The 17,037-nt window shown below is 42.8% G+C and overlaps 1 protein-coding gene across 6 annotated transcripts in view; it reads right to left on the bottom strand.

The window, feature by feature from the left end:
• Positions 1 to 17,037, bottom strand: part of SPDL1 (spindle apparatus coiled-coil protein 1) — a 739,625-nt gene that overhangs the window by 463,237 nt on the left and 259,351 nt on the right. For all 6 annotated transcript variants that reach the window (XM_069654308.1, XM_069654305.1, XM_069654307.1 and 3 more), the window contains one exon: positions 1,414 to 1,590. In XM_069654308.1, coding sequence (XP_069510409.1) covers positions 1,414 to 1,590 — 177 coding nt within the window. The remainder of the gene's footprint in view (positions 1 to 1,413; positions 1,591 to 17,037) is intronic.

The following is a 17,037-nucleotide window of genomic DNA, read 5'->3' as shown; positions in this document are numbered from 1 at the left end:
AGTAAGTCCAATTAAATGTAGCAAAATGTGGACTTTGTGCGAATTTGAAACTTTGATAACATACCATCAAACCTTTCTTGGCAAATATTATACACTTTACAATATCTATACCTGCCCCCCCCTTTTTGATCTCCTGGATAGTCTTGGTGTTAGTTAAACGAATTATGCAGAGGACACCCAGATACTCCATGAGCTTTCGGGGTAATTATCGGGATTTAGAGGACATCAACCAGGTATACTTGTCACTTCAATCATGGATGGCTTTTAATTCACTGGCTTCGAATGATAACAAGACAGAACTCATGATTGTGTGATAGGACCCTTGGGTAAAAAAGCTGGAGCCTTGCTATAACCAGTACATGGTTTTGGATTGTACCATCCTGGCTCCCTTTTTTAAAACATTAGGAATGTATTTGAATTCTCAGCTATCTATGAAAAAGGCACACTGCTCAATTGCAGTAATCCTGTTCCTATGTTATTAAACTATTGAGACAGATCAGAACTTACTTCTCTGAGGAAAACAGATACCTTCTGGCTTGTGCTCTAACTAATTCCAAATTGGATTATTGCAACAGCCTGCTGGCTGGTACCTTCTGAATCTTCAAAAACTGCAGACCATCCAAAACGGGGCAGTAAGGGCCATCTGTGGTCTTGGTAGCCAGGATCACGTTACCACGGCCAGACTAGCCCTTTTTATTGGTTACCAGTTAAGCAAAGAATTGCTATCAAAATACTCACATTAACTCATAAATCTCAGAATGGCAATGCCCCACGGTATCTCTCTGATCGACTTAAGCTAGCATCAAGTAAGAGACTGCTTTGTTCTAATGACGAGAACAAACCTCTTCAGCCCTTTAAACTGCAGAAAATTGGAGGCACATGGTTCGATGTTTGGGCCCCTTGTACCTGTAATGGTCTCCCTGGATCTGTATACTTTTTTCTTTCAGAGTCTGACTTTTCTGTATATGTTTTATGTGCGCCTTGAGGCCTATTGGTGTGTGGCGTGTTACAAGCATTACATAATTTTATAATAATAAAATAAAGTAAATGCTTACCAATTTTCCACCAGAAGGGTTTGGTAAAATGACATCCAGCACTGGACTTATTGGCCAAGAACTTTAATTTTCATAAATTTAAGGCATTCCTTTACTATCGGGTTTCTTGCTTTTACACTAAAAATGGCAAAGCCAGTCTTGCCAACAAAAGCGGACCAACTTATTCACAAACTAAGGGTTAGGTTTCGATCGCCTGCACTGTTAGCTGTCCCAGTTAATGTGCTTTAAAATTACTGAAACGTGCACTTCTAATACATTTCACATAGCCATAACACCGACAAGAGAAAGTCTTGATTAAACAAACATTTTGAAATGGTCAAGTAGACATACTATAAAGCTGGCAAAGGGCAGTTCAAACCTGTTCTTTAAGAATGCGAATTTCATGCTTGTGGTTTCTCTCAAGCTGCTCCTTAAGATTTTCCTGGTTTGACTTTTGCTGCTGCTTCAAATGCTCATATTCGGAACTCAGGCTCTCCAACATTCGACTCTTCAGTTCAAGCTCTCTCTGCAGGCTATATTTTTCTTGCTCCAGGTTCTGAATAAATAAGTGCAAAAGAATGCAGAAAAAACAATAAGCATATTTTTTTCTCTCTTTTTTTCAATACTGGGATTTTTGGATTTGTAATTCCAATAAAACAATCAAAAACGCTAACTACTATGCAAATCACAGTTTTATTCTGTTTTAGTCAAACTGAGTTACAGAAATACACTCCAAATTGCTTATATTTTCTGACTTTGTACAAATGTTGCTTAAAAGGTACCGTCTGACAAAAATATGCAAAAAGAATAAAATAGTAATAGAAACTTGCTATAGCTACCACTCTTTATCTTTGTCTCCTAGACTCTTACCCTTAGAGTTATTTACTCTGTAATGTTGTTTTAACTATACTTGCGGTTCTTACTAGGAGTAGTGTAATAAACGATAGATGGGAAATGTGTACGTTTTAAGGCAGGATTTCATTTTGTGTCCTGGTTCCCCAAACATTTTGCTGGCTTCCTTGGTTTTTAAAATGTTCTTGCATGGCCAGGGAGAGGTCTACTATGGTCCCATGCTGCTGCAACGCTTTTTCTGGTACGCTGCCCATAATATCCCATATTGCTGCCAGGACCAGAGTGCTGTGATTTAGTTTTGCTTTCACCAGGGTTGTACCACTTTATTAGTGGGATCCACCATCTGGTAGCCACTGGGGCACTAATACACTTTAAGGCTTGTACATGCAAAATGGCCATTTAGCTGACCTATGCTCATTCTGAGCCCACAAGGAAATTTCGGTTTGGGTTTAAACTGGTGTGGACTATTTAAAATCTTCTAGAGTTCTCTAATCCACATGCAGTGTGTGTGGACTGTGCTTTACTGCCTGATTTACTGGTCACCAAAATGTGTGAAAACGTGCTCACCAGTGATGTGATTGGTGGGCTGGCTAAGGCCAGCCATGCATTCTTTTTTGGGGGTAGGGGTGCGGGGTGAATTGGCTGTCCCATTCCATGGGGCCTACAGACTTGTTGACTTTTCATGGTTGTTTTCTTGGCTCTTTGAGGTTATATTTGTGATCAGAGTGTCTTCTACTGAAGACCCCTTATACACGGAAACCCTTTATGATGTGCTATTCTCCCGTAGGCCATATGGTTCCTAGTGCAAGAGTGCTTCTTAAGCAGCCCATTTTGGTCCTAAGCCGATGTATATCACCCTACAGTAATGCTAGGGAGTAGGCTTTTGGCAGCTTTTATTTACTTTTGGCTTCACCAGGGATGTAGTCTGCTTTATCACATTAATAGACCAATGTACCAGTATGGTAGACATTGTGGTACTTGTGTATTTTCTAAGCCTTACCTTCAGCTAATTTGTTTTTTGGACTTTCGTTTGTTTAGGGGAACCGCAAAGAACGCCTAAAATGACTGCTGTGCAAACATGCTCACTCTGAGGCCAGGCGTATACCCTTAGGAATAGATTTAGCTGTTTGTTACTGGCCCCTAGCCCTAGACAGGCCAATACACATATGTGGGTGAACCTGAAAAATTGGCGATCTGTAGGACCAACAAGATTGGCTGGTTACGTGAACGCAAGAGTGAATATGTATAGCTACGGAGATCATGTCCATTCTTCGATTTTGCAGGTTTACTTATCTTGTGGAGGATTTTACCATACAATTGCTGCAATTTTGGGACCAGCTCTGGAGATACTGGCTTGGTTCTGTGCCTGCATTCCCATTTCCTCTTGACTGCTGGATATCCTTCCTGGGCAGTCCACGCCCTCTCTTGGTCCTCCACACCATGAAGGCTGGGATACCCGTGCTGTGACTATTTCTAGGCCATTTTACCACACGAATACCAAATTACTGGCTTGGTCGAGCTTCTTGAGGTCGGAACGGCCATCGTCCAGAATGGTTATGAGACACCCTTTTCCCACCTCTGCTGTCCATTTCAGCCATGCTGGGACACCTCCATCCAATGTTTCGGTTGTTGGACCATTTTCTGATGGATCGCTCTGCCACATTATCCATCAAGTTATCGAAATTTGCTTGGTTGGCCTCCTCTGTCTTCCTTGAGCCATCTTCGCTATTGTTTTCACTCCTGGCCGGTGGGCCCCACTCGAGGGAAGGAAAATTCTTCTTCTTTTGGGTTGCCGTTGGACCATGGTTCAAGTCACTGAGTGATGGGATCCTGTAACAACCTGCAAGAGAAGATGTGTACTCTGTGAATTGTTTTTTATTCCTGAGCCACTTTTTCAGGAACTGCCACCATGAGTAGTTACCTCTCGGCCCTGGGCTGATGGGTTATTCAGGATACTTATCCTGAGTGGTCTGTGGACAGGGGTTTGTGCAGGTTCTCTCCAACTGTGCTTGACCACTGGTTAACACTGATCCAAATCCCACTTTGTTTCCCTTCTCCCATTGTTTTGTTGGCCTCGAAACTGGAAGTCTTTGTGGGGGTTCCCTTCACTGAATCGAATGCTTTCCTTTTTTGTTTTTTTTATTTGTATATGATTTATTTTAAACCTTTACAAACATTGTGTAAAATCAATAAGCTATAGCATACATTTATTCAATTCTAACATTTGATAACCTAAAACCACATGGTATAAGTATAAATATAATTTTAAAGATCGCAATACCACCAGTGACTTGTGCAAAATAGCAATTGTGCAAATAGTATCAATTAAAATAGGATCTTTAAACATTGCGGCCTATAAGTATACATTTAAAATAAATTATACAGATCAACTTTATAAAACAATGACCTCTACATTTGTAAAACAGAAAAATCGGATGTAAAGGTAACAAATGCACCCGTATTTACAACACATCTAAAATTTCACTACAACAATGGATCGATAATGCAATCGATAGAATGAACAGATCATTGAGCACAGTACTAGGTATTCAGTGATAATTTGTTTTTGATTACATTCAGGCTTCGTGTAAGCAAAAGGACCAGCGACACACTTTCCCCCCACATACAACGGAGCCAAAGAACATTTCTTGAAAAGCTGGTTTCGCCCATGGCGCATTTTTCAAAAGCTTGCATTCTTGCAGACTCAAAGTGAGGAGACTCAATAACAAGACGTTTCAAAGTTTCAAGTTAATTATGACTCAAAACAAAATGGACAAGTGCCAGATGAACTCACAATCACTTTGGAATCCCAATGTTTCATTCGGTCATCAGTGTCAAATTGATTTAGTTTAAATCTAATGTACAAGGAACAAGCCCTTTCACAAGGAAAGCCATGTAAAAAGAGGATCTCAGTGTTATCTTCTTAATAAAGAAAGCATACTCCTTGTACGTAGTATATTTACTGAGAGCCTCAAGGGTACACGCCCAATCGTGACCATAGACATTTTTTTTTAATCATAATCTGGACGTGTAGTAACATCTTGATTGTCAACATCTAGTTTGTTCATTAGAGTTTGTATTTTGATACTGAACTATTTTTAGCATCTGGGATAGGTCTACGTAAAGGGAATTTCGGGGAGGATTGATAATTTTTGAGTAGTTATTCAACATTCTCTGTTGGTATTTTGAAGATAGAGAACTAAGCCCCAATTCATGTCTAAGAAAAGAAATGGGCAAGGTTCCACACGCGACCCTGTAGCTGATCCAAGATTTTATCTATATCCACCGAAAACATATCAAGACCATAAAGTAGGACCGATTCGACCTTTAGAATGTAGAAATCGATTGCCGGCATAACAGAGAATTTACAGTATTTTTTATAGATCATTTTCATCTGCGTAATTAATGGTCTTAGTTTTTGGTTAAGAAAGTTCTTCTACATGGTTATCGATGAAGTATCACAGAGATTATATCCCAAGTACCTTAATTCTAGTGTTCATTCAATTCTTTTGCCTTCAATTGACCATTTTAGAGAGCTGACTTTTTTCCTACCAGCGAAGATAACAATTTTTGATTTACAAGCATTCAGATGAAGAATATATTTGTGTACATAAATTGAAAAGATTTGTAATTTATTCTGCAGTCCAAAATGCATAGTTTCCCTATTCTAACTGGAAAAATATTTCATGTTGCCAGATATCGTGGAGATCACTCAAGTAAAGATTGAAAAGGAATTAAGCCAGGCTGCAACCTTGTTCGACTCCTGTGAAAGTAGGGATACTGTCGGTTAGAGCACCTTCCTGGTTAATTTGTACCCTATAACAAGTGTTGTGGCGTAACATAAAAATAATAAGAATGATCTGCAGAGGAATGCAGAACTTTACCATTTTGGCCCAAAGATGATTACGAATGACGCAGTCTAAAAGCTGGGGTCATATCAAGGGATGCCATTTACACCGTGCCACAATCTGATTTCTTAGTTGACTCAAGGATATGGGATAAAATGGCGGCATTAAGAGCCGTAGCCATATTTTTCCTGAAACCTAAATGGAAACGCAAGAAGGTTATCATGTATATATCTTTCAAGTTCCTTAAGGATCAAAACAGAAAATACTTTTGAGGACGCATCCATCAGGGATATTGGCCTGTAGTTGGAAGGATTTGACGGATTGCCCTTTTTAAAGATTGGCATAATTATTGAGAGAAACCAAGATTCGGGAATTTGGATGGGATCCCATCTGGTCCTGCAGCTTTTGAATAATTCAATTTTGAAATTGCCCACTGTACATCCTCCAGTGACCATTTGCAGTCCCCCATTATTGAGATGTCAACATTTTGATTTAGGACTTCAACATAGGCAGATGTAATTCGGTAGTTTTGAGTATGATGTTTTTCCCAAGCCTCAACCGAAATTGAGGAGTTAATTGTCAAAGAGGGTGAATTCGTCACATTCCTTATAACTGTGCAAATAGATTTGGTATTATGCATACCCAAATGTTGAATAGTTTTTTGATTGTCGGCATTGGGTAACTTGAATTTGATTAGTTAGATTTTATTCTTATGTCTCATTGATCTGTTTTTTGGAGCTTATGAATTGGGAAGTTGTTAATGCCAAAGCTCTAAGAGCTATTATATCTTTATTTGTTTTGCTTTTCAAATTTTTAAACAACAGTGTTACATGTATGTGGATGACGTTGAACATTTGCTAAGCAAAGATTTGATAATAACATTGTTGCGTTCCTCCACTAACTGTATGTCTGTGTTATAGGAGATTGAGTCACGTTCTCTCATAGCTGCTTTCCTAACCATAAGTGTCAACTGTCAACATAGTTTTGTATTCCAATGAAGAGACAGGACAGGACGCTCACATTCTAGGAGCGTTAGTACAGGTGCGATTTCATGTATAGTAAATGCTAGATTCACATTCAGAGTGATTATCATGTGATCACCTAGACCAGGGTTACTCATTGTCACAGGATCACAACATCGGACTAAATTAGAGATACACAAAAATAGTCGACATATGAAGAATGCAAGCCTCTTTGCCAAGTGAAGTAATTTCATTGTTACCTATCTCTGCAATTTGTATATGTCAGTCCAAGATATAGGGCATCCATCTTTTACCGCTAAGCGTAGAGGTAGAAACACAGTTCATCAGTGTATTAGGGTGCTGATGATTTGGTAAATGAGTACATGTGGAGTTGAAGTCGCCAACTATGATTACCTCATAGGGGATCACGTAGAAAAGCTTCTTCTAAAATTGTACCTAGATCACTAAAAATCTTGTCTAGGGGCCGCTTTGCTGTATTCCAATATAGACATATCAAAAAGGAGATGTCTACGTCTCCCTGTATAGTCAGTTCTATGGCCAACAGATCTTCAGAAGATGAGACCATGGTTTTGGCTCGCATGGTGGTATCCACAAGAACTGCCAAACCTCCAAATGGTCTAACCAAAGGGCCCATGTTAGCAAATGCGGTATGGGTCGTGTAGCCATTCAAGTGGAAAGGTTGTAACTTCATAGTTTCTTGAATCAGAATTACTGTAGATTTGTTACAATATGGAATGGAATTAAACCAGTTCATATAGCCACATGAGTTCCAATATATTAATCTTATGACTTTGGGGCTACGGTTGAATATTGGCAGTTTGATTGACAAAAATGTTTTCATTAGAGGTTCGACCTAAGACCAGTGCTTGACTGCATTAGCCAAGGAAAAGAACTGAGTGATCATTTCACCATTCGGTAAATTAGAGCTGTCATTTTTACGTCTAACACTTAACAGCCTCAATTACTTTCTCATGAGTCTCTATAAACAGGAGAGCTGCTTCCTTGGATTTGAATAGTTCAAGGTGGAGTCCCAGTTGTGTGAGATCAGCCGATGTTCCCAGATTAGTTTCATTCTGATGAAAGAGTGAAATTGGCCAATCATGCGATTATAGTGTTTGTGCAACAAAGTCAAACAGTCAATATCATCAGAGCTTAAAATTCTTAAGGAGGGAAGTTTTAAAATAATGAAGAATGAATGATCGATTTATTCTGGTTGTACAATTGATTTTCGAGTCACTCACCCACCCAAGAATGTTAGAGTTCTGGGGAGTGAAATCAGAAGGACCTGGAACGTTTGCAGCGTTGGTTTCCAAATTATTCTGGTCATTACTTAAAATGGCAATTTTTGGGTACAACGCGTGTGGGCTAGAACTTACCTGAGCAACTGAACTATTTTCAATTAGAGAGGGTTCATTAGACTCGGGCAAGTGATCTATTGAATCAGCAATCTTTATTTTACTTTTTGCTGGCGATGCTTCAGAGGTTAGAGAACCATGACCTTTATTTTTCTTCCTAAAATAGCAAAGAAGCTAGACTGCTGCATTTGTTTAATGCTACTAGTCTCGTTTAGAAGACGTAAAGGAACCTGTATTAAGTCGATTGATTTGAAGCTGTTCAAATCCTCTACAACTGTTGCAATAACAGCAGTAGAGTTGGTCTTATCAACCCTCTTCTTTTTTTTGGTATTGTGCGAGGGTTCGATTTTGGACCTTTAATGAGAGCTGTCCTGCAGCTGCAAAAGAGATTTGATTTCCTCATTTAACTGATGCAAATCCAGTATATCATCCTCATTTGAAATATTACAGATATTTGTTATGAAAGAATTATGTCCATTTATTTTGGCTTGAGATTTGGCCCGTGAAAAAGAAGTTGCATCTCTGTCTCGAAAATATGCTTTGTTTTTCCCAGCACAGCTCAAGGTGCACTATGAGGGAGTCACCCACTTGTTCTACACGCCGAAAGAAGCATGAGAGTGGCTTGAAACTCAGATCCTTAATAGACCCACTCCACCACGACCATCGGAAGGGTGACCAAGACCTAAACCAGGAAATGACTGATCCCCGATCCTGTTCGAATCACAAGAAGCAGAGAAACTTACACCTGTAAAGACCGGGAGGGACAGGGACGCAAAAATTGATAATCAACATGGGTCACTCATGCTTCTTGATCAGATGGGAGTCGAACGTGGGAACTGGATATTGGCGGCTGCTAACCACTAATGTCAGACTCACTTCCGCAGATACATTACCTAGTCGTTTTGTGCCAGGAGAGCACACAGTTCGGGTTACAGGTGGTTCAGGTTGGGGGGAGATTGGGGAGTACAGGGAGGGATGTGGGTACTACCATTTCAAGCAACAGAGATCATAAACGGGTTCAGTTTTGTAAATGTTGGAGGGGTGAGAAGGGGCGCTTGGCGGAAAGCTTACTTGGTACCTAGTGGCACAACAGAAGTAGAGGCTGGGAATATGCTGTGGTTAGGAAACGGGGCTGTTATTGGAGCCAGCTGCTCCAAGCTTGTATCGTATATCAATGGAGTTTATGGCAAAAGAAGGGACGATATCTTTGCTCACATGGAACGTTAACGGTCTGGGTTCTGGCATCAAGAAGCAGTTTGTGCTCCAATTTCTAAATAGGTATACCCCAAATATTGCACTGTTGACTGAAACACATCTTGTTGGGACAGAATGCCTCCCCTTAAAAAAAAAACAAAACTATGACACAGCGTTTCACGCAGGATTCTCTATAGGGGCGCAAGGGTTTTTGATACTCATGCCAAAGAGGACCCCCTTCCAAGTTCAGAAAGTGACACTAGACCCCATGGGTAGGTTTGCCCTGGTGGTGGGGGAGAGGTTTGCGACTATTTGGGGCATCATGGCGGTTTATGTGCCTCTACCCCTCACTCGATGATGACATTCAGGCACTGGTGATGCAAACTCAGGTGGACACGTGGGTGCTGGGCGGCAACTTCAATTAAGTCATGGATCTGGGGCTAGATTGCAGACACACAGGCAGCAGAAACCTGATCCACATCACCAAGCTGTGCGCCTTCGCTACGGCAATAGGACTGGTCGATGCCCTGCCGTATGCTCCATGGAACTGCCGCGGAATACTCCTTTTTCTCCAACACATATGGCTCCATGTCCCGTATCGATTATTTTCTTATCCCCGAGACCATCTCACATAGGCTCTTAGCTGCGCCTTTTTCAGCCAGGGGGATAACAGATCACTCCCTGCTTCTCCTGGAGCTAAAGAGTGGGTTGGCAAAACCCACAGTGACGTGGCGTCTCAACACGTATTACCTTGGAGTCCACAGCGTAATGGAAGCTAGCCCAGAAAACAACTGAATATTTTGATACTAATGAAGGGTCGGTAGACAGCCCGGTCACACTCTGGGAGGGCTACAAGGCAGTGTTGAGAGGGGAAGAAATATCACTGACAGTGGCTGCAAGGGATAGGCACACCAGGGAGGTAGAGAAAGCCGAGGCATTGGCCACATGACAGGGGGGTCCCCTTTCCCCCTTATTATTCACTCTTGTCATCAAGCCCCTAGCAATTAATTTGCAAGCCGCTACAGAATGGGGGTGGTGGGGGGTAAATGGCCTTGGGGAGAGGAAGACAAAGTCTCACTCTATGCCGACGACCTCCTGCTGTATGTGACCCTGCGACCTCTGCCCGGACAATAACAGACTTTGATCGATTACCAGCGATTTTGCGGGTTGAAATTTAACTGGGTTAAATCGACACTCTTCCCACTACAGGGAGGCTATAGGGCCATTCCCCAAGACGGTCCATATCTTGTCTCGATCTCTGGGTTTAAATACTTAGGCATCCACACATGCCCCGGCATGGGGGATTACATCCGTCTTAACCTCAACCCAGTGATAAACCGGTTTGCGTCGGACACTGTGCACTGGCAAGTCCTCCTGTTGACGTTAATGGGCAGGGCCGCACTCTTTAAAATGCTCATGCACCCGTGATTTCTAAATGTGCTGCAAAATACCCCATGTCCGATCCCCGCATCACTCTTTGCCAGGATAGAGAGTACCCTGCGCTGCCTGCTTTGGAGAGGGGGGACAACCATGCATTGCCCTTAAGACGCTACAGAGGTCTGTGTGGGAGGGCGGATTGGGACTCCCTTGCCTACGGAGATACTACTTGGCAGCGCAGCTCGTTGTGGCCAATGACTGGATACATGGGAACTCATGCCTTCCGCATGTAGCAATTTAAAGGTGTTGGAGGGGGGAAGATGGAGCCAAAGCAGGTGCTCTATGAGAATGGACCTGGGGGGTGGAGGGGTGGGGAGAAACCTTACACAGATGATATACCATGTTAGTCAGACCTGGGTTGCCTCACATCAACACATAGGCTGGAAGAACAAACTGACTATGGGTCAACCCCTGTGGGGAAATACAGACATGCCCTAAGTATGTAAGCTGGGTCATTTTAGAAAATGGGAGAGACACAGTATACATACCCTGGCAGACTTGGTACAGGGGGGACAGTTGGCTTCTTTTGAAAACCTGCAAACACATGGGCTTCGCAAATCCGAACAATACCGATATATACAAATGTTGCATGCCATTTGGACCCAGTTCCCTGCCCTGAAAGAAGTTCCCGAACGTTCACCCATAGAAGCCAACATCTTCCCAAATCACAAAGGTCACCCTGTATCAGGTATCGACAGCATTTGGATCTCAATAAGTATCTTAGCTCAGGGAGAACTGCATGGCAGATATCAGGCCACTAGACCCGGAAGACTTGGTGAAGGCACTTATGTTCCTGAGGGAGATGGGTATAGAGGCTAGACTTGGCCTTATCCAATTCAAGGTTTTACACCGGGTATACCACACTCGAACAGCTTTGGTTCGTAAGGGGGTTATAGACCAGGATAACTGCCTGCGATGTGGGATGGAAGGCGGCACCTTTTTTCACACGTGGTGGGAATGCTCATGGATACAGGTATTCTGGGGAAAATGTTTTGACCAACTGTCTAGAATCCTAAGCTCCCAAATCCCAGGTGACACTCGGCTGGCATTATTGGGTATATGGGGGGAGGTGGGGTTCACTAAATATGAAAAAACATGATCATCAACTTGACTAGGTCTAGCTAAAAGGCTTATCGCCACACTATGGGGTTCACCAGTCCGCCCACATGTCGGCCAATGGTCTACTGAAATTACTAGATGTATGGCTCTGGTGAGGCAGATATACAACTCCAGAGGCTGTCCTCAGAAGTTCCAGAAAGTGTGGGGCAAATGGGCAAAGTGGCGTAACCATGTAACTGGACTAACATGGGTTGCCCTCCCCCGGCCAATGTGCCAGGTTTAAACAAGGCTGGAGCAAATATGCCTAATCAACTGCCATGACTTTTGGGTTGAAGCCATAATGACACTATGGGGCCGGGCATATGCCAAGCCTAGGACTAACAGGCGAGGCACAAATAAAAAAGAAAAAACACCTGGATAAGGCCCGCCCCTATTCGGACAGATTTATCTACGTTCAGCCACCACTTGAACTGAGGTGCCATGTATGGTGTGAACTGTATTGTGTTAGAAACCAAAATCAATAAAAATTGTTTAAAAAGAAAAAAACAAAAAAAAAAAAAAAACAACATTGCTTGCTGTGGACCAGAGGTCAGAAAGCTAATTTGCCACGGGATCCAAACCCGGAAATTAACCCAATGGGATGTCATTGCGAGACACCGGAGGACCCTTGTCCAAAAAGGGGCTGGGCTTAAAGGATACTTTATGGTTTCCCCATGTCTGTAACCCGGCTCCTAGGGGAGAGCAAGGCAGAGATTGGCCCGGGAAACTAGCAGAGCATAAGGGCCAATGGAAGGGGAAGAAGGATAAAAAGGTACTGAAACAACAGAGGAGTGTGGGTTGTTCGGGTGAGGTCATTAGAGGAGAAGGCAGACAGAGCCTGCAGGGGAAAGATGGAGAAGCAGAACGTGGAAGAGACAAACAAAGAGAATGCGCTAGGTAAGGAATTAGTTGGTGAGATAATGTGGAACTTGAGTGAGAGTGCATGAATGGCGAGTAAGGTGAGAGACTAAGTAGGAGCATAGGGGGAGAAGCGAGGCTCAGTGAGAAAGGTGATTGAGAGAGTGATGGAGGATGACTAGAAAATGAGGGGTGAAGTGGAATGTGCAGTGGGGAGTAGTAAAAGGAGACAGTAGTGGAGGGGAGTGGAGAATAGTGAGTGGAGTAGAGAGGGGGGAGTAGGAATAGACGTGAGGCAGAATAACATTGGAAGGAAGTTAAGGTGGTTGATTTAGGACCTCACAACTAGCCAACCAGATTTTAGATAGCAGCGTTTACCAATTTCTAGTAACCACTTTGGGATTTAGGGAAGTTTGGGTTAGGGTCGAGGGAGACCGAGAGAAGAGGAGCAGCCCTTTATTGGACCCTATTTAAGTTCTTACTAAAAGCCCTTGAACCGCCTTAGAGAGTTGGGATGTTCTTGCAGCCTTCTGTGGCAATATAAACACACATTTCTTCAGTGAAACAACTTCTAGGTAAGAGTTAAAATGATACAATGAATCGCAAGAAAGCATAGGAAATTCACCCAGGTGTGGAAAGTGACGACCATTTTACTCCCTCTCTCGTAGTTGTCACACGTTATGTCATTCTCTCTCATGGTTGATCCCTGCTGTGATCTTATGTAAGTGCTTATGGGCAGAGCAACAGGGAGGTTTACAGAGGGTGTAACTCAAGAGTTAAAATGGACGTCACTTCATAAACCCACATGATTTCCCAGGTTTTGTTGTGACCAATAAGTATTTCACAGAAATTTGTTTTGTTATGCTAGATCTTCTCCACAGCCCAGTTGCACTCCCATTTGAAAGAGCACTTATTGGAGCCGTTTTACATATCTGCACAAAACCTTCCAAAAAGATATAGGGCCTCATCACAAATTGCGTGGTGCAATAAAAACCCGTAGGTAATAGCAGAACCACCGCCTTACTGCACTTCCCAACTACGAGTTAGGTGGAAAGTTGGTGGCTTCACCTCCAGCAGTGTGCTCGAGGTAAATCTGCCGACTTTCCGCCCCCTTTTCCACTGCAGTAATTGCGCCAGAAAAGCCCAATTAAGTCCAATGGAGCCAAATAAAATGGGGACTTAAACCGACACTGCTACGTGTAATCCGGCAGTAATACTGCCGGACCAAGTGGCGGTAACGGTAACTGCATTGGGCGGAATTTAGGTGGATTCAGCCCAACTTGTGATGAGGCCCATAGACCGAACTCTGAATAGTTTCATGCAGTTGATTAAGAGGGGACGGGAGCAAGGTTCCAGGGGATCCCAAACTTTGTAAAACCCTAACTGACTTGCATTAAAACATTTATTTTATGCCTACATCCCAAACCGAAGTTGTGTTAATCTGGCCAACCTTTTATTCTAGTATCCCACTGATAAAATGTTTGAGGGAATAAATGCAAGGGCTGCCTTGTCCTGTGGTATGTTGGGAGATTGCTCTGACAAAGATAAATGTGATTGTCTCATCTGTCTGTCTCATCCGTATTTGCTTCCTCCGCAAGGCAAAGTATGTTATCTGGCTATTGTCTAGGCTTGTTAGGGATGATGGGAGTTGTAGTCCAAAAAATCTGGAGAGCCAAAGGTTGCAGACATATGAGCTAGTCCAATCCCAAGGACGGTCAACAATTGTACTGCAGATAAAACAAACATTGGCAAAGCCAACAGTGTTGGCTTGTGTATAGGTATTAGGTATTTGTCAGGCAATGCTATTAGATCTGTAAATATAAAGTGTGGGATTGTAGATCAACTGTGTGCTAGTAACCACTCTCACATTTTCAGAAAAGATAAGTTGTGGATTCCAAATGTATGTATAAGAGAAAGAAAAAGAGATGGTTGGCTGCAGGCAATTCCACTCCCACAGAGCTTCCCACAAAGTTATGTAAATGGTAAATGATTAGACTACACGGGATAGATCCCGCCAATACACGTTACTGAATAAGGTGACAGAAGCTATTGACAGCTGTGAATTTCGCGTTGGGCTTTTGGAAGCCACAAATAATCTGGTTTAAGGAGAAGATCGTTAATTTTCAGGATTGTTTTTCTGGTAGCTACAGCATTCTGTTGACCAATGTATAATTGGAAGAACAAGCTGATATGCAGAATTCATGACAACTAGCAATTTTTCCCTATTTTCACAATGGGTTATTTAATCAAATAGAACATTTGCCTGCCTTGAGGACGACCAGTGGTCGAAACACGTGTCGGCTGTTCACCATATTAAAGAACTTTTGTGACATTGGAACTTCTTTTGGAGTGATTTCTTGGCAATATTTGATGCCATTATTTGGACTCTATATGTTACTAGGTTTGAGCGCGGGCCTTGACAACCCTCCCATTTTCTGTGGATCAATGCTATTAGAGGCCCATGTACTCGCATGATTGTGCACCTGCTGCAATCAATAACCAGTTAAAAACACTAGAGCAGTGCCTGGCAAGTGCACTGCCCATACCTACACAAAAGCCCAAACTGTTGGCATTGCTCATGATTGTTTTAATTGTGGTAGTTTGAGAAATGTGAAGGTCACCTTAAACTTGATCTGCGCATTTCAAGGTGGATGTGCACCAGCTCAAAAGACACTGTGGACAACTTGCACCACCTTGCACACATTGTTGGCAGCGTGCGCCCAACGCTAATGTATACCCAGCTCTCAGCACCGCTGTAAGGTGCTGGGAGTATATTTCACATTGACAGGCCCTTTAAGGGCTTGTCATTGTGAAATGTGCAAAAAAAACAAGAATGTATTTCTATCTTTAATGTAAGATTAGAAGTGCAAATAGAAAATCATCAGTTCACAATGCTGCTGTTACACTTTAAAAGAAGTGCATTAGTTTCAGAAATAACCTTGTCCTGCAATGCGCACCCCCTGCACCTGCTCATAACAGGTGCATGGCAATGTCTCAGTTTTCTGTGCGTTTTCGAGCACATCCCATTTGTGAATGTGGGATGTGCCTATGTGCAGAAAGGCCCCCTGATTTGGGAAAAGGGGGCCATAATTGGTGTTCTATGTACCGACCCGTTAAAAAGCATCTCTTAAGCATTGGTGTTTCGATTAACATAAGTAATTTCCACAAGAATGTGCCCGTTACTAATGAAATTAATGCCTTGAGCTGGATTCAATGGGTGTCGGCATGAGAGACTCTTCTGTTACTCTCTCGGTTGTTACTTGCACGTCGCACTTAGGTATTCTGCATGTAATGATGTGGTGGCGGTGGTGGTGGTGCTGATGGTGCTGCTGCTGCTCCAGGGTGCTTAATGTAGATGTATTCCAGCCCGCAAGTACAAAGCAGGAAAAGGGGAGATAAAAGGGAGCTTGGAGACAGGCGGGTGTAGAGCCTTCAGCACCACCTGAAGGCACATAGCCTCCTACTACCCCAAGGGGTGCTGGAGTCGCAGGGCAGCCTACCCTGTGCTCGCACTTGAGATTGCAGCTAACCATGAGACGATGAAAGAAAATGGCTGCTTTGTGGGGAAAAAGTACATACTCTACAGTCAATCACATCCCACGTCCTACTGACATCACAGCAAATCAGATACTGGTTGCATCTGACAACACTAGCCACCCACAACGACAAGCAAGTACACAGAAATGTTCAGAGACATTTTGGAAAAATGTAGCTATAACAGTAAGCCATTTATTTTTAATCTAAATTAAATATACATATATTAGAAACCTATATTAGATAATACTAGCATATATTTTAATTAAAAAAACAATAACTTTTTATTAACATGAACATATGGCAGCCGCCATTTTGGAAGTAAAAATGGCTGACAAATTCCCCACACAATAAAAATTCAGCCTAAGAGGTTTGGTTGGACGGAAAATGGGTGGGAATATGAGGAAAATCATATAGATTTCACTTACAAATGGGCGTTAAATGGGTGGGACACATAGCCAAACTACATAAATCCATCCAACCTACATTCAAAGCCCCTATTTCAAACTCTTATTTTATTGACAATAGTTTCTGCTTTAAAGGTAGCACCTGCGAGGCCACCAGGGGGGCGCGCCGATGACAGTAGCCCAAAAGCGCTGCTCCATCACCCACGCTGTTTTAAGTGACTCTGCCCCCACTTTCAACCCCCAGGTGAAGTGTAGACCTCCTAGGTGGGCATCGGAGCCCATGGGCTCCACTTGGGCCGAAACCCGGAGAGACACACACCTGGCAAAGAGCAGTTTCAGCTCCTTCTTGCTGGTGTGAAGGAGAGACGGAGGAGAGGAGTCGCGGGACGCAGAGACACCAGAGACTCGACAGGCCCTGATGTGGGGGTGGGCCACAC

This window comes from Ambystoma mexicanum, chromosome 3q (assembly GCF_040938575.1).
Source record: "Ambystoma mexicanum isolate Mex_15411 chromosome 3q, UKY_AmexF1_1, whole genome shotgun sequence".
Taxonomy (NCBI): domain Eukaryota; kingdom Metazoa; phylum Chordata; class Amphibia; order Caudata; family Ambystomatidae; genus Ambystoma; species Ambystoma mexicanum.
Note: the sequence above shows the minus strand (reverse complement) of the source record. Positions and strands in the feature narration are given on the sequence as shown.